Source organism: Labrus bergylta, chromosome 4 (assembly GCF_963930695.1).
Source record: "Labrus bergylta chromosome 4, fLabBer1.1, whole genome shotgun sequence".
Taxonomy (NCBI): domain Eukaryota; kingdom Metazoa; phylum Chordata; class Actinopteri; order Labriformes; family Labridae; genus Labrus; species Labrus bergylta.
Window position 1 is genome coordinate 16,376,751 of NC_089198.1, and position 25,497 is coordinate 16,402,247.

At 41.1% G+C, this 25,497-nt stretch overlaps 1 protein-coding gene across 1 annotated transcript; it reads left to right on the forward strand.

Annotated features, from left to right (window-relative positions):
* The first annotated feature begins 1,686 nt into the window (after positions 1 to 1,686).
* Positions 1,687 to 23,177, forward strand: dnm3b (dynamin 3b). Its single transcript, XM_020650494.2, has 21 exons — positions 1,687 to 1,988; positions 2,429 to 2,791; positions 5,108 to 5,181; positions 5,367 to 5,516; positions 7,565 to 7,768; positions 9,201 to 9,299; positions 9,563 to 9,723; positions 10,072 to 10,214; positions 10,344 to 10,479; positions 10,738 to 10,805; positions 11,363 to 11,501; positions 12,335 to 12,421; positions 13,089 to 13,159; positions 13,340 to 13,394; positions 14,889 to 15,002; positions 18,832 to 18,941; positions 19,773 to 19,887; positions 20,181 to 20,345; positions 20,531 to 20,763; positions 20,889 to 21,062; positions 21,537 to 23,177. Exons 2-21 carry the CDS (start codon positions 2,631 to 2,633, stop codon positions 21,577 to 21,579), a joined length of 2,502 nt encoding a protein of 833 aa, XP_020506150.1. The 5' UTR covers positions 1,687 to 1,988; positions 2,429 to 2,630; the 3' UTR covers positions 21,580 to 23,177.
* Positions 23,178 to 25,497: the final 2,320 nt, after the last annotated feature.

The following is a 25,497-nucleotide window of genomic DNA, read 5'->3' on the forward strand; positions in this document are numbered from 1 at the left end:
TCCTTAATTCTACTTTTTATATTTGCAATAAAAAGAACTAAAAGGCAACAAAATATAAATAATAATAGTAGTATGGAAATGTCTATTTAAATGTCCTAAACCCTTGCTTTGTTGGGTTGTTTATTTTTGTATTCATGCCACATAAAGTCTGTAACATAAAATGGGATACTCTGCAATTTAAAGCTTTTATGTTTGTTTTTTCAGCACATGTTCAGTCACCTAACACCCTGTTAACTAACATCTGTATTACTTTTACTACATGTAAGTTACTTCTTTAACTTCAGAGATACTTTCTGACAGAACTTTTATGCTTCATATCCAACATGAAAAACATTCAAACCCATTGATCAGGTGACCCTGTCCTTCTCAGAGGTCCCTGAATCATCCTTGGATCCCGGTTTAATGGAGTCTGTGCTAAAGGGGAGCAGGTTGCAGTCAAAGGGAGCACCAGGCCCTGGTCTAAAAACGGAGCCAACCTATATTTTAAACCTTAAATACTGAACTTGAGACAAACTCCTCTGTCACCCCAGATACCTCAGGAAACACAATCTTTGGCAGGGCATAAAAGGGATGCTTCAGAAAGAGAGAGAGAGGTGTTGATGTCACTAGATACCCATGCCAACACATCCTGTCCCTCTGTCAGGTAAGGTCACAGAGGTCAAGCCTGAGGTAAACCACATAGGTCTAGTCTGAGAGTTAATACATCTGTGAGAGTCATTATGAGTTCAGTAATTTAAGACCACCATACACTTCTATGCCAACTTTAGTCCCCCCCCCCCCAATATTGACTTAAACCCTATTGAAGCATCTGAAATGCAAGTTTCTATGATGTAAACAAATATGTATTTAAGGATTCCCTTGAGGTTTCATTTTTGTTCCAAAATATATTTGACTTAAATGAGAACCCACAAGGCCCACACTGAGAGTGACTGGATGCGTACTGCCATCTAGTGATGCAACAGCTCATTACAACATGATAGGCCGAGTAGAGACATCTCAAGAGGCCTGACCATAATGAAAAGGTCCAATCCTGACTAAATCGATACGACTTTAACGTCACAAGCAAATGGATGGGAGTGTACAGAGCTCTGTGTCCTCGATGTATATCAGATCTATTTCAATGTCTTTGCAAATGGGCTTGAAGATGAAATTAGCAAATTAGATCATTTCATGATAGGCACCCAGTGGAGGACAGATACTTGATGAGGCACAGAGGTTGTCCTGATAGAGAATGTCAGCGTCCTTTTATGCATGACCGCCTCCGCCAGCCTCGGCCTGCAGTGACAGTCTGTGAGCGAGCACAAGACGTTTGTGTCCAGTTCAAGGGAGCCCTTCCAGGCTTCATGTTTTAAAAATGTAGTCTAATGGATGATGCATCTATAATCACAGCGATGACTTAACATGCACGCAGAACGGCGACATAAAATGACTGTCACTGCGTACCATGTTCGAAATTTACGACAGATGCTGGTTCCTGCTCCTACTGCAGGATCTGAAGGAGCGCGTCCCCCTCGTCTGTTGCAGCGATGCGCAGCCGTGCCGCATGAGTCACAACGGCAGAGATGGCACGGATGTAAACAGGGGGCGGGCTCAGGTAGGCCTAACCTGTACCTACTCAGCCAATAGGGGTGCCGCATTGTGCTTCCTCCTCTCCAATTCGGAGCTTTCCATTGGTCCTCCGCCTCGTCAGTAACGGTGCAGGAGCGAGACGCAGCTTCGCAATTGCACCGCGGAGCGCAGGAGAGGGCGAAAATGATTAATCTGTCAAAGCGGAATTTGTTTTCGGGATGAAGCCGCTCTGATCTGAACGAAAACCTACAGGAACAATACGCTTTATGCACAGGAATATACGATCCAGCAGGTGGTGCTTGTGTGATCGTGCAGGTTCTGGCCACTCGTCTTTGCTGCCTGATCTGTGCGTCGGTTCAGCACCGGACAGCGACCGGGACCATCGGACAGTGAAAACACCGAAGACATCCTGAGGCGGGGTAGGTCCAGAACAACAAAATGTGATATTAACTATTGTTTATTTTCAACAGACGCTATTTATGTCTGTCTGCACCCAGAAAATACCTATGCTTTGCTTTGCCGTTATTATGCGTGATTTGTGTGGGATTTTATGTAGCACTGAACGCACCATTTTGCTCAGTGTTGCTTAATGGAGCTCCAATCAACAAATGCCCTTGAAACTATAGGCTTCGGTGTGTTTGTGCTTGTACTTGTTCTTGTGTGTGTGTGTTTGTGTGTGTGTGTGTGCGCGTGCGTGCTTGTGTGTGTCTGTGTGTGCGTGCGTGTGTATGTGTGTGTTTGTGTGTGTGTGTGTGCAAGAGAGGTTATGGTGGTTGTTTGAAGCAACTACGCAATTGTCTGTCCCTGTCCGTTCATATCTCTCTTCTCTGCCCCCTCCTCCCCTCCTCTGCCTCCACAGTCGCTCCGACCCTCGCTTGGCTCGGGGCAACTCGCGGCTAGATGACTTCACTACATCAACAAGCACCGCGGTATCCTGGACTAATATAGCAGCGCCACACATCCTCCCTACACCCTCCTCTTCCTCCTCCTCCTCCTCCTCCTTCCTCCTCTCTTTCTCTCTCTCCATTCGTTGATTCGGAGTCCCTCCGTCTAAAGGCACCATGGGAAACCGTGGCATGGAGGACTTGATCCCGCTGGTCAACAAGCTGCAGGATGCCTTCAGCTACATCGGGCAAGCCTGCAACCTGGACCTGCCGCAGATCGCGGTGGTCGGCGGCCAGAGTGCAGGAAAGAGCTCCGTGCTGGAGAACTTTGTGGGCAGGTACAATTGACCTCCAGGAATAGTATAATCCCTCCTCTTGTTAACCTTGAAGATGACATAAGAGGCCTATGAGTCCAATCTCTCTCTGCAGAGTTCAAACCATCTCTCCCTGAAGCTTAAAGTCACTGCTGCACCTAGTGAATGCACACACCTTCAGATTTCTTCTATAGCAAACACACATCACTGCCTTGTGGCTACTTACAGAGGAAGGCAGGCATATTTGGGTTACAGCAGCACCTGGGGACTTTTGGCCCAATCAGCACCAACTACAGTCACACAAAGTCACTGGAAATAGCCATCTCTTTTTTTTTTTTTTTTTTTTAGTTTCCAAGCATTCTTTCACAGCCTAATATGCTTCTGACCCTCTAAAAATGACACTCATGTTCTGTTGCATAAAATGGAGATTGCAGAAACGCATCACTGCCATTTTAAACCATAATCCTTCTGTGCATGCAGCAGTGTCTGAAACACATTAATATTCATCATCTCGCCCTGGATTCTGGTCAGTCATGACAAATGTTTTATGAACAGCTGCACATGAGTTTATATTTACATCAAGATAAGGACCAAGCACTTCCTTGAGAAATGCTGGACAGAACAGCTGCCTTGTAGCAACTACATTATGTGCTGTATTCTGATGCAAGAGCCTCGTTCTGCAATCAATATTACACGGTTCCTTTCAGTTTTATAGCCCTGCATTTTAAAGAGCTTAAGGGCCATGAAATGTAGGGGTTATTTTTTTATTGATGCATTTATTGAGGTTTTGCTTTTGTGTCCGTGCTGGGATATGATCTAAAACAAATCAAAGGTAAACGATAAATGGACTTGAGTTTGTATAGCGCTTTTCTACTGTTCTGACTTCTCAAAGGGTCCCTACGTCATTTTTTTACATAAAGGTCAATTTACTGATCATGTTTGGCACAAGTCAGCCCGTCAAATCAGCTCTTTAATGTTTTCTGTGGCTCTGGAAGACATCCATGGGAATTGTCTTTTGGTGCTGGGTCCAATGAAGGGACTAAAATGAGAGGATCTTTAAGTTTTATTTTTTATTTTTTATTTTTTATTTTAGTTCTTAACGGTTAGAGGCCACACTAAATCTAAAGATGTAATAGTACCACACTTTGTAATTCGATTTTTATTCTGCTACATGAAAGTTCACAATGGCTAATTTGATCTGATACCATCAGATCTGATACCTGATGTACGAAGAAGAAAATTCAGGCGTTATTATCTTTAACAGCTGTATGCGACTAAATACTGTGAAATAAGTAAATTAAGTCAAATTTAAGTGTTGTCTAGAAGTCTCACAGTGGCCGGACATTCAAAAAATGTCCAACTACGACTACTTCTTTCTAACTACTTTAAGGCAAATAACGATCACTTTTTATACGTAGGTTTGTTTTAACTATATCTTCTAACTGTTAACGTGGTTTTACTCGTCATTACGCCCAGAGCAACAGAGTGTACATATTTAAGAAGTAGCTCGACTTGCTGTAGAAAAGTAAATACTCATTGAAAAAATCTTTCTGATTTATTCACGAGTCAAAGATGGTTCAGATCAATGATGATTCCCCATCCTGCCTCCCTTGTTAACCAAAACACAGTGCAATTAGCTTTATTGCTAGCTTCATTGCTCTGTGTGGCCAAATGGTTCCTTTCTTTTGCATTTTCACAGGCACGTGTGCATGTCATGATTGATGCATTTATTTTTGCTGTTGGTGCACTCACTGAGAGTCGTGATGCTGAGCAATGATCCATCTGTCCTGAGCTGTCTCTGCACAGTGCTGAATGGACAAGAGGAGGGCTCGTCTTTTTTTTTTAAACCTGTCCCTCATGAGGAAGCTCTTGGGGTCGATATGTTTATTGGAAAATACCTTCAGCATGTGGGTGTAAGTTTCTGTGGTGTCCTCTATTGGACACACATCTACACACATGCAGCATGAGTCAGTGTGGATCCCCTAAGGAAATGGTGAAGTCACCATTTTTAAATGAAGTCACCTGTTGTTTATCAGGTCAGATTGTTCTTTACTGTTGAAGCGCTTTAAGTTGCAGCTGCAGCAGTAAAAGCTACAGAATAGGCTTTTTTTTCCTAAAATGGCTTCTTTCCACCCAGACCGTATTTAACTGGTTTATTTCAAACCAGATTAGTGACATTGAAGGAGCTACAGTTGGCATGTCATTACAGCAAGAACAATTACGAGAAATGTTCCCTTCAGGAGTGAAAAAGACAAATTTCATAATGCATCATGCCCATGCTTTAGCTCTTTGATAAATGTTTATTTTGGCTACACTTTAATGAGTTCTGTCTTTCTTCAGGGACTTCCTGCCCCGTGGATCTGGCATTGTCACCCGCAGGCCCCTGGTTCTGCAGCTTATCAGCGCCACTGCAGGTGGGAGCACACACCCACACGTTTTAGCATTTGCACATACACACATAGATGCAGCCTTTTCCTCTGTATAAATGGGACTGCTTCCCCCCCCCCCCCCCCTTACACTGTCATTTTGTTTTGCTTTCATACACAAGAAAGCAGAGCCACTAATCTAGGTTATATGGTCTTCATTTTCATCCTGTCAGAATGGGCTGAATTCCTGCATTGCAAAGGGAAGAAGTTCACGGACTTCGATGAGGTTCGCCAAGAGATCGAGGCAGAGACTGACCGTATCACGGGGGCCAACAAGGGCATTTCTCCGGTCCCCATTAACCTGCGGGTTTACTCCCCACATGGTGAGAGTTCATGAAGTAACTCAGCTTTTCTCTTCTTTCAATAACACTTCTGAATCAAAATAGAACATGCACGCTGTGAGTCATCATTTTCTCACTCTTTGTACTTTTTGCTGGCAGAGAGTGTTTTTAAAAACTGGGTCATCAGAACCAAAGAATATGGTTCTGCTTACAAATAATCATATAAAGAGGAATTTCTATGCTGAGCAGCTAAAAGGAGGCCACTCTGTGTTTATATGACTGAATATGGTATGCTCTAAATGCTATACTGATGCTATTGGGATGACAAAGGGCTAATGACCTCTATACAGTAGATGTCTTTATTCATGTGAATGTTGACCTTTTACCACAAGAGCCTTGAAAGAATTTCGATTAAATGATAGACTTGTTAATTACGTTTTCTACCATCTGAAATCCTCAAAAAAGGATTTTGTGAATAGCTTGGAATCAGTTAACCTATTAAGTATTATACTTAATAATTTAATGTATTGTTTAAAACTGTTAGTATGTACAATACACTTCCAAGAACCTCAGAATTATATTTTGATATCAAGAGATCCAGCTAGTTGGTTGAGCGTCTGTTAGCCTTTATGGTTGCACTACCTATTCATTGTAGCCTCTAATTTGTAAGCAAAGATATCACTAAAATAGATCTGAACAGTATATGACCACTAACACAGCTCTCAATGAGACACACAATATTTTATGTTCATGTTTTTACTAAATATTCACACCAAGGCATGCGGCTTACTGTTGTTCAGCCTAGCTAACATACCTTATTGGTTACATACTGTAAAATGTAATATGTAATATGTATCTGACCCAGCTCTACATACATACCATTAAATGCTGTTTGATACTGCTGTAAACTTGTAGATTTTAAATACATCAAACTAGAGAGGCTGTTTTCAAGCTTAACTGCAGTAAATGTCTGAAGGTAGCCTAAAGTCCTGTAACGTTTACATGTATATTGTAAGTTAGCTAGTTATTCTATTTTATTTAGCATCACATCATCTTACACCTTTCACTCATAAACTTTGCTCTTAAATTCTACAATAACAAAGATTTGAATATATTTTCAAGATTAATCAGAAAGTAATGTTACTTTGAAGCTAGCCAGTTATAAAACAAGACAAGACACATTTAACCTTTATTCAACCAGGAACAAACTTTCCTGTTAGATTAAAAATCTATTTTTCAGGAGTGTCCACGCCAAGACAGGCAGCAGCACAATTTACAGAGTTTCACACAAACAAGGAAGCCAAACATACAAATACAACAAATACATTTTGATTAGACATTAAGACACAAATAATACATTTAAACAGCAAATGCTTGTCAAAATCATCCAAAAACACATGAGGGAGAACATCTACAGCCAGATGTGTCTGCCTCCAAATCATTAACATCCTTTTAAAATCATCCATCAAGACCGGATAATTAAATTTCTGATCTTATTGCAACTCGTTCCAAGTAAAGGGAGCAGCAAACTTACACACCCTTTCCCCCAGTTCAGTTCTGGCTTTTGGGACAGACAGAAAGAAAAGAGCCTTGGATCGAAGATTATAAGTCCCTGTACTCTTCTGATATGAAGGTCAGAAGGTAAGAAGTATCCCTAAAGTCTGCATATGGTCAAAGATGTCAATCCAACATGTTCATACAACAAACAGTGATGAGTAAGGGATTTAAAATGAGTGATGAACCTCAGAGCTCCCTGATACACAGAGTCCAGAGCTTGTAAGCTTTGTGAGGAGGCTTATATCATGCATTACAAATTTAGTACTGCATGGGATCAGATTATTGAACTAATGATTTGCTGGAGTTTTGATATACTTTGGGTGCATTTGTTGAAAAATAATTTTCAATATTTTAGACCATAATCATATTGATCATTGTATGTTTTTATCTCTTTAAAGAGTGATTTGAAGCTACAAGAATTATCTCACATTAAGCTAAATGTGGAGAAAACAACAATTTTCCACCTTTAACTAGAAATAAGCCAAATGAAGGTGACAAAGTTATTCTTGTATCTCATCCCTGTGACTTTGCAGTGCTGAACCTGACTCTCATTGACCTGCCGGGGATCACCAAGGTGCCGGTTGGAGACCAGCCTGTGGACATCGAGCAGCAGATCAGGGAAATGATCATGCAGTTCATCACCAGAGAGAGCTGCTTGATTTTGGCCGTCACTCCAGCAAACACTGACCTGGCCAACTCTGATGCCTTGAAACTGTCCAAGGATGTGGATCCACAGGGTGAGGAAAGAGCATGGAGATGATGGAAAAGATATTTAGAGTAATGTAGGCTGTAGGACAGACGTGGAATAAGGAAAGGACGGAAAGGAAGCTCTGATAAGATGTGCTCAGGGAGTGTAACCTGAAGCAGATGGTGCAAAGTGTCTGTCCTTGTCTGATGACTCAGCTAAATGTGGAAACATAATTTCCCTATACGGATCAATCAGTTATCTTGTAACTTGTTAGTAATAAGGGGATAGGAGAGGAGGGGGGGCGCATGGGGAGGACATTTAAGATAAAGAAAGGAACAAAAGGACAGAACAAGAAAGTCTGACAGAGATGGCTGGAATCCAAGAAACATAGAGAAGATGAAGATAAGAAAAAAGAGACTCCTGAAGTGGGATACTGAGCAAGGTCAAGGAAGGAGAACGGCATCAAATTAATATAATACCCACATAGTTTGACCCTCAGACAGGAGAGGAGGACAGAGGAGAGGAGAAGAGGAGGAAATAGCTAAGAAGCAGAGTCCTCGGACACAGTGACCTTGTGGGAGAGATGAATTATATCAGACAAGGAGAGAGAGAGAGAGCTGGAAGAATTTAAAAGGGAGCATAAAGAGGAAGGATGCTAATAGCTAAAGATGCTAAAAGAGAATTAAGATGCAGATGAACTGTAGAATTGAAGAGCTGGTTAACATAACATTAAACTAACAGGGTCAAACTTTACATACTGGGCTCAAAGACTTAAAAATATTCAGGGTAATCCATTTTTTAGGTTCAAGATCAGTTTTTATGGTGTTCCATTTAGACAGTGAAGATACACTGAAAGCTGTCTTTTACAATCCAGTTCTGACCTCAGGAACAACAAAGTGCCACATTTGTAGAGGCAAATATTTTGATTTATATCCTTGAAGATTAAGAGCGAGGATTCGTAGCAGAGAATTTACCCAGAATGGCTTTGTCTGAAAAGAGGGAGATTTAAATTTATCAAATTGCACTTGGCATACAATAAGCAGAGGTATTCAAATTCAGCACATCAATGTAAAAAAAGTTTGACTCAAAGAGATTCTTTTTTCAGCTGATAAGAAACGCGAGCCTTGTTTCCTATGATAAAATCATGAAAAAATACCTTCAGCTTGTTGGTAAAATAGTGGCTGTAACCCTTAGAATACAAGTGATAATCAATTTGAAAACTTCAGTATTAAAAAACATAGAAACAACCTTCAATATCTTTAAAATCTCAAATTAGGATTTCTCTGTGATGGTGCTTTTGAGACTGCTTCTTGAAGGGGTAAACAACATAAATGTCATTGATGTATTAAGAAGGAGTTAAAAGCTGTTCTTGTAAACTATTAAATGCATACTGAAGATGTTGCAAAGCATTAAATGACTGTGTCATATCAAAGTTGCCCTACAGTGACATCCTTCCCAACTCTTTTTGCTGCCTTCTTTAGGTCTACGAACTATCGGAGTGATCACCAAACTGGATTTAATGGACGAGGGAACAGATGCACGAGATGTGCTGGAGAACAAGCTGCTGCCACTGCGAAGAGGTGTGTGTGTGTGTGTGTGTGTGTGTGTGTGTGTGTGTGTGTGTGTGTGTGTGTGTGTGTGTTTTAAACATTATTCTGCTACTCTCATTCACTATAAAATTCTCTCCCTGTGTTCATAGTCACAGTTTGTAATAACCCTGGCCTTCTACCTTCTTTCAATTCCATCCTCTGTTTATCCAGCCCCAAACTATCGCTGCCTTTCTCTCCTGGGATTGTGATTTGTTATGTGTCTCAAATTTGTGTCCCTGTTTATTCATCCTCAGGTTATATTGGAGTGGTGAATCGCAGTCAGAAGGACATAGACGGGAAGAAAGACATCAAGGCCGCCCTGGAGGCTGAGAGGAAGTTCTTCTTTTCCCACCCGTCGTACAGGCACATGGCTGACAAAATGGGCACCCCGCGCCTGCAGAGAGTGCTCAACGAGGTGATCATAGATTTTCTCCCGGAGCTTTCCGACAGAGCACTTTACATGATTAATAAGAGAGCAGCCTTTTTTTTTTTTTTTAACCACTTCTGTTGTACTGAACATCAGTGTGGGTGATACAAGACTGTCAGTAGGTGGAACATGCTCTCACTGTTTCTGGTTCAGCTCCTAATAATTTATGATTTCACACTTTCTGTTAGTGTACTATTGTTCTGTTTGTCTTTGAAGCAAAAGTCTTAGATTTTAAATCTCTGTGCTGCTAGAGTACCCATAGTGTAATCTTCTTATTGGTGCTCCTGTATGATTGTATTTTGTTTCATTTTGCTGGCTTTGTGTCTTTAACTGTAGCAATTGACCAACCACATCCGGGACACCCTGCCAGCTTTCCGCAGTAAGCTGCAGTCCCAGCTGTTGGCTCTGGACAAGGAGGCCGAGGAATACCGGGGATACCGACCAGATGACCCGTCACGCAAAACCAAACAGCTGCTGCAGTCAGTAGCCCGTTTTTCTCACAAGAGCTTTTTACATTCCTTCTTTTTTTTTTTCAGGAAAAAAAACCATGGCATTTAGATATCAGAGGTCATATGAGGTCTTGCATTTGTCATTTTGATTTGTTTCAGGATGGTGCAGCAGTTCTCTGTAGACTTTGAGAAAAGGATTGAGGGTTCAGGGGATCAGGTGGACACAGTGGAGCTGTCCGGTGGAGCAAAAATCAACCGCATCTTCCATGAGCGTTTCCCCTTTGAGCTGGTCAAGGTGATATATCAGACATGAAGAAGACAAAGCAAGAGGCTGTAGTGCATTGATTTGACTGGTTTCACACACACATATCTCTTTTCTTAAGATTTTCTTAGATCACCTTTAACATCCTCTAATGGCAGAGTATTTTTTTCTCTTTTTTTCTTGTAATTATGCTTTTTAATGTCTGTCAAGCTATCTCTGATCAGGCTTTTGCTTGTCTTTTTTAGTTTTACACTTTACTCTCTGTTTTAACTCCTCCTCTTTTCCCCCCAGATGGAGTGTGATGAGAAGGAGATGCGCCGTGAGATCAGCTACGCTATCAAGAACATCCACGGTATCAGGTAGGAATCTGTCTGACTGAAGTCAACTCATTTTTAAATCTCCCAACGGACGTCACACGATTCCTCCAAATATACTGACAAGTGATGGGAGCTCTATTGTGTTACTCTTTGTAGTGTACAGGTAGAAATACATGTAATAACAAGTTAATGAAATACATATGTTTGAATTGTGTGCATGGCTTGGATTGGGATTGTTGAAAAAATGGAGAGGCATGTTATCCTTCATGTTTAGCTTTTCCAGCCTTTCTTTGAGTTTTCTTTTTTTTTGTTCACTTTCAGACAGCCATCGTACCTTAACAATGCCCACATGATAGCCTAGATTTTCCTTAAAAAGAAATACCTGGAACAATATATGCCATAATGATTTTTTTTATATCACATCAATGTGGTTGAAATTGCAGCACTGACATGTTTATTTTCAACCACAAATTGTTTGCAGTGAAAGTCTATGGTTGCTACTTCTGAATAAAATCTGAATACAGATGAACATATATACTGTATTACCAAAGGAAAATACAAATTATTAGTTTTGTCCCCCTCCTCTTGCTGTAATTCAGGACTGGACTGTTCACCCCCGACATGGCGTTTGAGGCTATTGTGAAGAAGCAGATCATGAAGCTGAAGGGACCCTGCGTCAAGTGTGTGGACATGGTCATCCAGGAACTGATTAACGTTGTACGCCAGTGCTCCAACAAGGTAACCCATGTGAATAATGAGGGTTTGGAAGTTTAAAGAGAGGATAGAGGTCATACAGAAGGATAGTCGACAGTTCATGGACAAAAGAAAGATGTATCAATGGATACATTATTAAAAGAACTGAAACAACAGGCAGCATTTTTTCTAAAGATTTTTTTCTTGGGCTTTTAACCTTTATTTAGACAGGATTGGGAAATCGGGAGAGAGAGTGGGGAATAACATGCGGGAAAGGAGCCACATGTTGGACTTACTTGACTTACATGTTAAGGACTTTAACCTCCGTACATGGGGCCAGATCTAACCACTAGGCTATCTGTGCCCCACACTGTGTGTTGTTTTATGTAAAAAAAATATGCAAATGTAGTCCGGACAAAAATGTCTTCCAATTTATGCAAAAGGTTTGTGGGCTCTTACATTCAGCGTCTTCAAATCTTATTACAAGGTACTTAATAGGACAACAGATGCATCAGCTAGGAAAGGAGTTACAACTCATTTTGAGCCAGTCGCCCCAAGAGGACAGGTTTGAATTCTTAATATAATAAAGCCTGTAGAATATTTTTTAGTCCCTTTTTTCTTTTTTACTTAAAATGAAAAACACGAATGGGCAATGAAGGTTTTTATTCATCTATTCACTAGTTCATGCTCCGTTGTTGTGTACGATAGTTATACTTAAAAAATATGAAAAAATGTAATTTCTGTAAAGCAATTAAACCAAATATAATAAAACAATTGTTGTTATGGAGTTCAAATAAAGGTTATTTTTTTGATTTTCTTTATTGTTACATTTGATTTATCATGTATAATCAAGGATAATCTTTGTGTTGTGTTCTCAGCTGGAGAGCTTCCCCATGCTGCGTGAGGAAACTGAAAGAATTGTGACATCTCATATCCGAGACAGAGAGAGTCGGGCCAAAGACCAGGTGAATAGCTTACAATAACAATAATGGACATGCACATTTATTTATGACTGACAGTCTCACACACACACATGCATGCATGGCAAACACTGTTATCCATTATAACTGCATACTGAGAGATCTACTTCCATTTCTGTCTTTGTGTTGTGGAATTTAAAGATTCATTTGCATGGGTCATTGTTACTTACATTCATACACTGTTTAACACAGTGTTGTTTAACACAGTGTATGGGAAGAAATATCTTGTCTTTGTGGCTAATGTTTCAAGAAGAGCAGTGCTACTATCATGTCTGGTTAGATTAGCTTAGCACTGAGACTGGAAGCAGAGGGAAACAGCGAGCCTAGCTTTTTCAAGACGTCACAAAATCCGCTTCTTAGTGACCTCTAAATCTCACATATTTTATATGTCATCAGTTTCATAATGACGTGTGTTGCTTTTATGCACTGACAGACACAAACTAGCTGTTCTCTGTGGCTTCCTGTCTTTATGCTAATAAGCTAACAATCCACAAACAGTTAAGCATAAAAAATATGACAATTAATATAAAGCTTTGAATCCAACTCTCACAAGTAAAACTAATAGAACTGCTTTCCTTAAAAACCTCCTCTATTGTTTTCTTTTAAGGATGAGTTCAACTCGCTTCATGTTGTTGTTCTTTTTTCATTCCAGGTTCTGCTGTTGATAGACATCGAGCTCTCTTACATCAACACCAACCACGAAGACTTCATTGGCTTTGCAAAGTAAGTTGCCTGTCCGTTAGGTTCCTTTTAAAGTGATGAATTATTTATGAATGAAAATGTCAGGCCGGTTGAAAAAAAACAAACATGTTTATAATATATTCTTTAACTCCTGTTAACCTTTTTTTCTCCCCCTCGCCCCGTCTCTCCTGTCATCTCTGTGTTCTTGTTTGTCTCTTTCAGTGCGCAGCAGAGGAGCAGCCAGACTAATAAGAGCCAGAGTTCAGCAACGAATCAGGTGAGCATTTGCCACGTCTTGTCGGTCATAAACGAATACGGAGCACAAGGTCGAGGGAAGAGAGCACAGCCACACAGCCGCAGGACTGCTACTGCAGAGAGAATACAGATAGGGAGATTCTTAAATGAAAGACAAACTTTCATTTCAGTAAATCTTTTGCTTTTGACACATTTGATCTTATTTACATGTGAGATTTTGTTATGATTTTATATTTTAGTCATGCATGCTGTATGATGTTTAGTTCCAGCACCAGTGTTGTACTGTGGTCTGTTTGCTTCTTTGGTTTTTATACGTTTATCTCCGTCAAAGAATCACATCTGGTTCTATTACTTTTTCCTCCATCATCACTGGTGTTTGTTGTTGAGACCTCTCCCTTTCTTTGAACCCCTTCCTGTGTCATCAAGGTGCCACTTTGCATTTCATCCCCATCCCTTAGTGAGAATCTCAGATGCCCTCTTATGGGCGACTGTTGGTGAGTATCTCTCATTATGGGTCATGGGTTGCAATGTCGTTTCTGCCTGCAGTAACACTTCTGCCCATTGTGTGGTGCTCTCTCCAGCACTGATGCGTAACAACCTGTCAGTGTCTCCCTTTCCACTCTGACAGGCCATGAGTGTGTGTGAGCTGATTTTATTTTTTTGCAGGGGCTTTTTCTTTATCATAAGCTGCACTAGAAAAAGGCTGACATTTTTGTAGCACCACAAGGTTTCTAAACGAGCCACATTCCTTCCTGTTGCAGGCCTCCTCTCCTCCCGCATCAGGTCTTATTGTAAGAGTTTACTATCTAACCGTTTACTCTCTAACAACACCCTCCACCTACAGTACCAAAGTCTGCAGACTACAAGGGGTTGCCATCCAGACAAACGGAAATTAAGCATTTTGCAGTAAAACAATCATGCCAAAGAGTAAAATTTGCAGAATAATGAGTCCTTTCAGAACCCAAATATCTCTCGTATTTGTGTCGCTGACAGAAAGGCTTTTGTAATGATTTGGGTAACCTCCTTAGTGAGTCTTAGGCAATGCAAGACTGACAGTAATCTAACCTAATGATCACTTGGCACTGTGCCCTCAGGCTTGTTTGTGTAGGGCCTTTAGGGTTAATACACTTAACACAGCAGACACACACATGCTCTATATCGTGTGCTTGAAGCACTTAACACAATGGTTGCCTAGAACTAACACGGCTCCCTGCATGAGACTGCACTCACACACAGTCACATGCTCGGCTCTGAGTGAGTCACAGAGACACACCTAACCTGACCTTCACACACACACACACATTTCATCCCAGTTCAAGCATCACACATGATGTGTTGTTTATGTTGTTTCAGAGGCGGGTGAGTTCTTTTTTTTTGTTTTTCAAAAGATTACAGTTGAAGAGCTCCTGTTATCTCCATGTTTTTCGGGGGGTGTAAAGGTTTTCTTTTTGTACTTTAATAACTCTTTTTATATACAGTTGCTATTTCTGACTTTCTGACCTTACCGTCCCCTCAGGTCATACGCAAAGGCTGGCTGACCATCAACAACATCAGCATCATGAAGGGAGGAGCCAAAGAGTACTGGTTCGTGCTGACTGCTGAAAGCCTCTCCTGGTTCAAGGATGATGAGGTAAATGTCAAGCAGCTTTAACCCACTGATTTTTAAATATGCGTGTTGTTATCTTTAAGCTCATTGTTTTGTTAAGCAGCCAGCACTGTTGTTGTCCAAATTAATTTCCTTTATAATTTTGGCCGGCTATTTTGTCTGAAAACAATCACTCCATTTCCTGCTCAGGCTCAGCACCAAACAGCAGACAGACAAAACGTTTTCAGCTGCAGCACAAGTATTAAGATGCTAAAACGTCACGTTTGTCCTGAAGTCAGACAGTTTGGGAATTTTTGCACGATTTTAATTAATTCTTAAGACAATAATGCTCGGGTAATTCAGTATTCAAGTCTTCATGGTGGGTGAATAAATATTTTATTTAAAAAAAGTTGAAACACATGAAAAGTATTCTTTATAAACTTGATTTTTATCTAATTGACTTCCTTTTGAATTAGCAAAAAAAGACAAATAAACCAAGGCTGATGGGTGCCATGTACCTCACAATAACTTAATGCATACTAATGTTGGATAAATAACTCAGATCTGGAAGATGTTCTTTATTTATTTTTTTATTATTTTGTCTTCAATAACACATTAGAAAGATCCACAATTACATCCACATGTCTGTTTTAGCACAAAACTCTGCATGCACAGGATGCAGTTTTTGCTCCGTCGTGTTTGGTGGGCTGATGTCTATCTGCCTGTCTGTGCCTGCTGTACAGGTTGGAGGATATTCTGCACAGCAAGTGTAGATAGGCAGACACACTGCAACTCCTTCTGCCAGTCAGCCGTTTGTTGCGGCCTTGTTGTTTGTTTATTGAGCATTGTTTAGTCTCTTTGTCAGGGTGCAGTACCAAGAGAACGACACAGACTTCTCTATAGCTTCGATTTTAGAAGTAGATTTTTACACGTTACCACTTTTATTCAGGCTGCTTAAATGTTTTTTTGAAAGTAGTTAAGCTGTGTTGAACATTTAATTAACTCTATATGTGAGAGAGAGAGAGTTTGTAATCCATTCGTTCTCTCCATTCATCTTTTCTTTTGTCTCCAAAGCTCCCCTTCTGCTCTCCCCACCTCTTTCCACTGGGAGTTCAGGCATTTGCTGCTTCTTTTGCAAATTTGGAACAGTCCAAATCTCTTCCAAATGTTATCGCACAGACAGAAATGTATGAAAGCACACTCAGGCCTCAGACAGCACATGGGGCCGCACAGCTCTGAGTCTACAGATTGTCATTTGATACGTCAGTGTGGTAATATGGGAAATTATAGACTCCGCTGGATCGTCTGTGTGTTTCTGTTTTTACACTCCCTGAACTTTCTATAGTCACATACATGCACGCGCAGGAACACATGCACGCACACATCCTCCTCCCTCTGTTGGCGTGGTTGGCAAGTTACTTTGGAACTGCTCGCATACTTGGCAGGAAAAACGCAAGTTTTTAATCCAAACATCAGCCTCTAATGTTTAAGCAGAAAGAAACCCCTCCATAAACCCCCCCCCCCCCCCCCCCCCCAAACCGGCTTCACTGTGCACAATATTCTGCCTGCAGCAGTGGAAACGTTGCACTTCCTCTCTTTGACTTTTCATAATTTTAGCACAGACCAGCAACACAAAATTTGTTTCTACATTTATTCTGTTTGCACCTTCTGAAAAACACTTTAACTTCCCTCTTTTTGCAGTTTTTTTTTAAACACCACAGCAATCTATCATACACCAGCTTCCTTTGCCTAAAGTCTTCCAAGTTAATTTTGGCCACCCACTGAAAGAACTTCACTAGAGTTGTCTGACTGTATTTTCAAACTGCACTTGATTGATTGGCCCTGGTTCCTCTGGCCTGTGCTAGATGCTTTGCAGCCACAGTCGCTCCTCCCCCTCTTCTAGTGGACCACATCTTCATCAGAGCACCAGGCCAGCAGCCTGCACACTTACTCATTCATGCTATAAATTATGTGAGCTCTCTATTCTCTGAGGTTTGGCTTTAAATATTATACCATTCTGGCTGAAAACTGGCTGAAACTTTTCACAGCAAAGTTGTCAAATGTGCCGTTAGTGTTGAAATGGGTGATGTATGTTTATTCCAAAAAGAAGTGAAAAGTAAGTGATGAGTGTTAGAATGCACTTAGGACAAAATACAAATGATTATCACATAGAGAGAATAAATAGATTAAAAACAAAGCAAAGGGTGAGAAGGGAGATGCAAAAAAAAAAAAAAAAATCACATCTTGGAGATTTGAAATACCAACAGAGAGACAGAGAGAGCCACACAGAAAGAAGAGCTGACAGAAGAAGGTCCATGCCCAGTCTAACCAATGTGCAGACTACTGTACACCAGTATGACAATGAACAGGTAGTCTGAACACTGGGTGGACGGAGCCGGAGTTAAGAGTCAGGCCTTGTGTGCTGTTTTCTGCCCTTCCAGATGCTCGCGCCTCTGTCGTCTGTGGCCTCCCTTCGCCCCTCTCCATTTTGGCAGCAAGGACTCCGTCTATCGGAAAAAACCCTTTCGAAACTGCGATTTTGGCCTCCTCCGCGTTTGCTGCCTTCCCCCAGCTCTTGTTGTGCACATCTCTTGGGTTGTTTATTTGTTTTGGTTAAAAGGTCTGAGCTCTGGGTCCCCTCGCGGTCCGTTTCGGTCACGCCGGCCATGAAGAGTATCCAGCCTTGACGTGGCATATTCGCTCAGACGACTGGGACAGACTGGCTGCACGTTCAGGGAGGGGATATCACAAAAAAGAGGGAAAGAGAGAAACTGGAGGGGTGGGGGGGGGGGGGAGAGAGAGAAAGAGAGGGAGTGAGAAATGGAGAGGAAGAGAGAGGAAGAGGGAGGGGACCTGTGTGACCATATATGGGCCGCAGTGACCCCTTGGGGAATACACCACAGAAGAGTCTGCAGAGTTTTCTTGTCTTCTCTTTTTCCCTCCCTCCTCATCCTCTTTAATTCTTACCTGCGACCACTGACCAACACTTTCTGCACCTTCACACCAGATGTGGGCTTTCTTCTGCAAATCTTTTGCAAATCCACTTTAGCGCTTCTTCTCCTCCACCTCTCCTCCTCCTCCTCCTCCCTTCACCCACTCCTCTCCTTAACTTCTCCCTCCTTCCCCTGCTTCTCTGTGTGCTGCTAAGCACTACCAGATGTTGAGTTTTAACGCCAGGCTGTCATTTAATCTCTCTCCCTCTCACTCTCTCTCCCTCCTTCTTCCAAAAAATCAGGCAGGAAGTGGGCCCCTCTGGAATGGAAAGAAAAAATATTGAAAAAATATAGAGGGGGAGGGATAAAAGTAAAAAAGACATTTAAGAAAGCCTGAGGCGAGGATGGGGAGTAAAAATGAGGAGCCGAGTTGCCTCATATAAGCATCCGCCGCCGGCTGCCTTCGAATGTGTCCTCACCATTAGGGTCCACCTCAGAACTTTTAGGCTTTGAACGGCTCACTCTCTCGTTGTTGCACATATCTGTGTTTTCACCGCAGCCGGAGAGTTTACCCAGCTCTCTCCGAAAAAAAAAAAAGCACCGAGAAGAACGACTGTGTCTTGACCCACACTGTAATGACTTCCACATGTGTTCTCCTTCTCCTTTTTCTTTCTCTGACTCTGACTCTGCCTCCCCCTTCTCCACCCTCCAACTTCCCCCTCTACCTCCCACTCTAATTTCTCCCCCATTCCTTCTCCCTCCTGTCACCCCCTTTTCTCTTAACTCACCCCCCCCCCCCCTCTCCCTCTTTAAAATCCTGATTTCACCTTTCTTCTACGGCTGTTATCTTGGACAAACGTTTGTGCAAAATGAATAAAACAAAGGGAAAAACCTTTAGATTAGTCATGCGCTCATGATCCTCCTGTTGTGCTCATTCACAGGAGAAGGAGAAGAAGTACATGCTCCCTCTGGACAACCTGAAGGTCCGCGATGTGGAGAAGAGTTTCATGTCCAGCAAGCACATATTCTGTATTTTCAACACAGAGTCAAGGTCAGTCGGGAGATCTTAAAACCTATATTTTAACTTCTTTCATTCACATCTGTAAAATGAAAATAGTACATTAAAAGCAAACCACATGCAGGAGATAGAGTCAGAGAGTTCAAAGCCCCGTGTGTGCTGCAGTGGTTGAAATATGTTTTGGATTACGTGTTAAGTACAGTATGTATGCATGCATGTATGCATGATGGCAGACTGGAACAGAGTGGAACTATTTCCAACAGATCTGCAGCTGCACAGTTCATAAAGTGTGTCATTTATATAGTGTGTGGTAAAGAATCAAGTTGTCAAAAAGATACAATGAAAATATCAGACATTTTCAATTAAAATTATGAGAAAAAAAAGAGTGAATTGAAAGCCTGGATGTTTTGATAGTAGGCTTGAATAATTTATTAGAAGAGGCCAGCAGGACTCTAACCGCTTAAAAAAAAAGAAAAACAGTAATTATTTTTCAAAACCAGCCATGTATCAGCCCTGAACTTGAGTTGTTGGTGCAGAATGTCCTGTAAAGTTTAGTGGTACTTTAGTTTCATGATCCATTTCAGGTTTGTCTTGGCTGGAGAGAAATATAAGGTGAAAGAAGGCACATAACCTAATACTATGGATTCTTCCAGATGTCACAGTTTAGAACTTTTTTTAAAGACAAAGAGAAGTCCACATATTTTTATATGTTAATGATTCATTGATTTAGTAGATCATTTTATAACATGTGTCTCATTAAAACACTTCATGTTTGTATTTTCTTTACTTCAACATAAATTAGAGAATACTAGCTCTTTAAATGTACCACCAAGTATGCTTATCCTCCTGTGTCTGGATGTTTAGGAATGTGTACAAGGATAATCGCACCCTGGAGTTGGCCTGTGACTCTCAGGAAGATGTGGACAGCTGGAAGTCGTCTCTCCTGCGTGCGGGGGTCTATCCCGAGAAGACCACTACGGTCAGCAAACCCTTTCAATCTGTATCCAGTTGGTCTGTTTTTCCCTATGGTTGGCAGTTTGTCCGCTTTAATCTCTTTTCTACTTTCTATGTGACAGATTTAAAAACAAAATCTTTTATCCAGAATAAATGATCAATCTTAAATTAATAGATTACATCCACAAACATTTAAATCTTGCAGAAGTGCAGTGATTTCTCAGACACTTCACTCGATGTTTTTGAACCTTGGCCTCTCTTTTTTCATCGTCTTTCTTTACCTTTAAAATAAAGTATTCCTACTTCCTCCCCCTACAGGTTGAGAGTGAGACCACGACCACCTCGGATAACTTCTCAATGGACCCTCAGCTGGAGCGTAAAGTGGAAACCATCCGAAACCTGGTGGACTCCTACATGGCTATCGTGAACAAGTGCACCCGGGATCTCATCCCCAAGACCATCATGCATCTCATGATCATCAATGTAAGATAACATTTCTCTGATGTGTGTTTGTCTGAGTATATTTTGTTATTGTAAACAGATACTTCTAGCAACATTGATAAATAAAAACATAATAACCCTTTAGTGAGAATTTCAGAAGACCTTCTTTAAAATGTATTTTTCACTATTCTAAATCCTCCTCCTGCACTTCCTGGTCCTGCCACTAGGTGAAGGACTTCATAAACGCTGAGCTGCTGGCTCAGCTGTACTCTACAGGCGACCAAAACACTCTGATGGACGAGTCCCAGGAGCAGGCCCAGAGAAGGGACGAGGTGCTGAGGACCCACCAGGCCCTGAAGGAGGCTCTTAGCATCATCGGCGATATCTCCACCTCCACCATCACCACCCCCATGCCTCCACCTGTTGACACCTCTTGGATGGGACCCGGGGGGAATCGCAGGTAAAGTAGCTGGAATGAAACTGACCATGTACATGCATACTGTAGCCAAACTAAAAAAAACACTTTAGTAAGCTGTGCTAATTTTTTACAACATTATTCAATTTTGTTTCATTTTATTTTTCCAGGTCTCCACCACCTAGTCCCACTGCCCCCAGGAGGATGTCTTCAGGACAGCGTCCAGGTCCTCGAGGGGCCCCTCCACCACCGAACCGCCCAGGACCTCTGGGGCCCTTCAATAACAGTGCTGACAGTCCTCAGGCCCCCAGCCGCCCAAACAGGGCTCCTCCCAGCATCCCCAGGTAAATACCTGTTCCACATGACTCACCTGCTTTGTTAGGTATTAAATATGTCATCCTATTATGTGGAATTGATAATGAAATATTCATTAAGACTGAAGAACATAGAAAAGTCTGAAACGATATTCCGTTATTTTTTTAACGACAATGTACCACAATTTAAGAAGTTAGCAAGCTAACATCAGATGATCAGGAGTGCTTGATATCAAAATATCATCACTGATTCCCCTTATGTTGTGAAAACTTTGGAATGTGTTGAGCTTGAAATGGGAAAAAAAATAGTTGTGTTTTGTAAGATGGCATCATCTTACATCAGACTCAGAATGAATCACTTTGTTTGCTCATCAGGAGACACAATCGTCCTCTGCAAGTGGCACATGGGAATGTTTCTACAATTGTGTTAAGATTGAAACTAATCTCCCCTTTTCCTTGTCTTTTCTCTTTCTATCTTTTTACAATCTGTCACCTCTACCCAAGCCGGCGACCCCCACCATCTCCAACAAGACAAGCCCCACCTTAAACATCTTAAAGGGGGTTCCTCCATACTCTTATCTCCCTCACTCCCCCTCCCCCTCTCCTCCCCCCTCTCTCTTAGCCATGGTTCTGCAGTCCTGGTCTCTCATTTAGTGCAGACGCTGAAGTCTTTGAACCCAAATTTCCTGCCAGGTGACGATGTCCATATATCTATGTACAGTATGGTACTTGTCTTGTGGTGTATGTGTATGTGTGCTTGTTGCTCGCCTGTGGTTCAGGTTTGCTTAGCAGATCCACTACCCCAGTATCCGTCCCTGGAGCCCCAAAAAACCTCCACCCCAGACACACACACAAGTACACACACAAAAACCCCTCACCAAGTCATCCAACGCCCCCCCCTCTTGCTGCTTCTACATGAAAATACGCCGAGCAGTCGTACTGCCCTACTCATTCCAAAACGCAGCATGGTACATAAGCTGCTTTTATTGCATGGGAGTGTGCGTATGTAGAGTGTGTGTGCGTGTGTTTTGTGCGTTTGTATATGGGGACAGGACTTCGTTGCCTATATGTAGGCTGAGTTTATTTAGTATGGTATTAATTCATTGTATAATGGCCCCAAATTAAATGTTTATTATCAGCTTAATGTTCTCTTAGGAACAGGAGTTTTATCTAGTATGTGTGTTAACGTGCGTGGGAGTAACTCTGTGTATGTGTGTGTGTAAGAGTGTGTGTGAGGACACGTGTGCATGTGCCGTTTGTCTGCACGTTCGTTGGAGTTTCAGTTGTGTTTGTTTTCATGGTCAAAGCTGTTAAAGGTGAATCATAAAGCCCATGAGGATACATTCAATGTGGGACTTTTGTTCGTTGTTACTGTGTTGTTGTAGCAGCCGTACACACACGTGGCAGGGACGAGGAGCACCTTCAGTATTGTTATCTCTATGGAAACAGCATCAATAATACAATCAACCTCGTCATAGTTGTCCACCTGTGCTGTATCAACGGTCAAGTTATGACCCTCACCGCCATGAGCTCTGGTTCAGACGCTGACTGCTGAGATGGAAGATGCCACTTCAAAATAATTACGTTTCCATTTAGATTTTTCTCAGGTTTGAAGCTCCATGCACATCACAACCTACCCGTCTGTTTCCCTTTTGAGTTTCTCTTCTCTCACTGTTAAAACCAGTCAGTCAGCACCTGCGCCCGAGCTTAAGGTGCTGTCTTCAACGTACAAGTGCTTCTCTGTCTGTTTGTTATCGTGTATGTGAGCCTAAACTTTGTTCTGATGTATATAGTCAATGATAAGGAGATACTGTACCTGTGGACTCAAAAGACCTCATCAAGGATCCTATCGCTTTAATCGTTCTCTGTGTCTCTATTCACTAAATGCTCTCTTATTGAATTTAGACTGCCTTACCGGCATGAATTACAACTCTGTATTGCCAAAGCTAAATGTAGAAAGAGAATCCGAAAGTCTAAGAAAAAAAAACAAACAGAAAAACTTGCTGTGGGTCAACACAAATTGTTCCAGCTGTGGTGAGACGGCATTGTTTAGCAGAGGGCATAATGTTAAACAGGGGAATTACATCAGTTGTTATTTTCTGTGTCTCTGTATCGCTACTCAATAAACGTATTCCTCATAATGTCTCACTTTGTCAACAGAGTCTTTACTGTTGAACAATGGGTTTATAGGACGGTACAAACATTAGATTCGTGAAGAACTCTTACTGACACACTCCTTCAAAAATGAAATGTTATAGCTGGCCTTGATTATTAATATACCAAAAAAAAAAATTATCCTGGTAGGCAAACCATCTGCAAGGCCCATGAGACAAGAACTTTAACTTTACATTTGGTAAAAGCCTATTGCAGGAAGACTATTGCACAAATGTATAAAACACCTGCATAAATGGTATTATTACCACTTTTAATAGCTACACGCCTCTTGAACATCACAAATTTAAATCCAAGTACCGTGAGCAAGTCTCTGCACTTCATTTAATAATATTTTTATTCAGTATGACATTTTTTTTTAGCCAACGAATAATAATAATAATTTCCTCTGTCAAGGGATCATGTACATAATTAAACTTAATGTTGCCATTTATTGTGATTTTACCAATTATCTTTAAGCTTGTTGACATCTGCAGCCGCTTGGCAGGTCACTCAAATGGTCCTTTGTTTTCATTACTTTGAGGTGACAGACAACATGCAGACATGAAAACTAATTTAACGCATCATTTTCCGTGAATGTAAAACTGGCCAGCAGAGGTTTGACTCAAAGAAAATGGTTACATAAGCAGTTTCATCTTCAAAGGTATGTATTATTTATTGTGGTTTTTTGATGGTACATCGTATTTTTTAGCATGCTTCTCTGAAATATGTTTGATTACGTTCAGCATCTTGTTAAAATGTATTTGTTGAAAAGTTTTAATTAGGTAAAACGTGTCGTTAAATAAAGTGATTTATATTCCTCTGTGATAAATGGTAAAAGGCATCATTAGTTGATAAGATGTCTGCTCTTTTTTACTGAAGAAAAATGTATACTCAATTAGCTGGACTATTTAGGAAGCTGCATGTTCAAAAACTTCTTATAAGGTTATGAATAAGTACTTATATTGACACTACTAAAGCCAGTATGCTTCATATACCATTTGTTCTCTGGTACTATGATAGCTTTTTATAAAGTGGGAATCAAACCCTTGACAGTGGACTCTTTTTTTAAAAGCCTTTTTTTCCCACCAAACTCAATCAATGCAACGCAGTGATGTGAACAGCCCTATGCTTAATCATGATTATTAACCCCTTTCTTTTGTTATATGAGCAATGAGTAATTACTGAAGTATCAGAGCGACTTCTCACTCAGCCACATGATGGCAGCAGAGGCAGTCTTTTGCATAACTTAAAACAAATGACGCAGTCATTTTGCTATCAAGGCTTTTTTTCTTTTGGAACACATGTAGCCTATTATTTATATTTAAATCAGATTTAATCAGAAAAATAAGACTCCATCATTTATCACACGGGGCATGTAAAATAATATGCCTATCAGTGTTCTGAATGCGTCCAATTTGACTGATCGCACACTCTGTGGTTTTAGCAAAGGAAGTGCTAATGGATGCTCATTCAGAAGTTGCTCTCTTGTATTAAGTCCTGTATAGTTGTTATGAACTGTATCTCTTCTTTTTCCCGAGCAAAGTTTGCTTTAAATCATCCTTGGACGACTGGCAAATGAGAAAGGGGGAAAGGGCTCCATCTAGTGACCACAACATGTAAACATGAGTTTACTCTCCTATTATACATGGCTTGACTCAGAATCCACTTTATTGACCAAGGGTCTGAACACACGCAAGGACACCAACAATTTACTTCATGTAGGCTACAGATTAAACATAGAAGTCACAAACTACAACAGGGTACAATGCTGTTTCTCAGTCAGCTGTCTCCTATCCGTCAGGACAATTGACGGACCATTCATAGTCCTTGATCAGTGATTTGAGTGTGTTCAGACCTAGTGAAGGACTACACCTGTGATGCCGAGCTATAGTCCACAAATATCGATGCCTTGGTAAAGGAACAGGATGTATGCGGTTTGAAACCTGCACTTTGTGTGCTGTAGTAGCCTATCTATGTTAAGGAAATTGAACCCCAACGGCCTATGGGCCTACAACCTTTTGTGTCGGACAGCTGCAGATTTACAGTCTACGGTGCAGACACATTAAACAATGAGTAGGCCGATTAAGATTTTACAACACAAGTGAAATTCCTTATCAAACCACCTCGTACCGAATATAAATGTAGGATATTGTTAATAAAACAGTTCCCCGTATTTAATCATGATCATATTAAAATAGTTTTCACGAAGTTCACAGTTTTTAGTAGGCCTATTACCGGTAAGTACTTATTCCCACACCAGCTGTTATGTCAACTTCCGTGTTAATCACCCACTGGTCACCACATCTCGGTG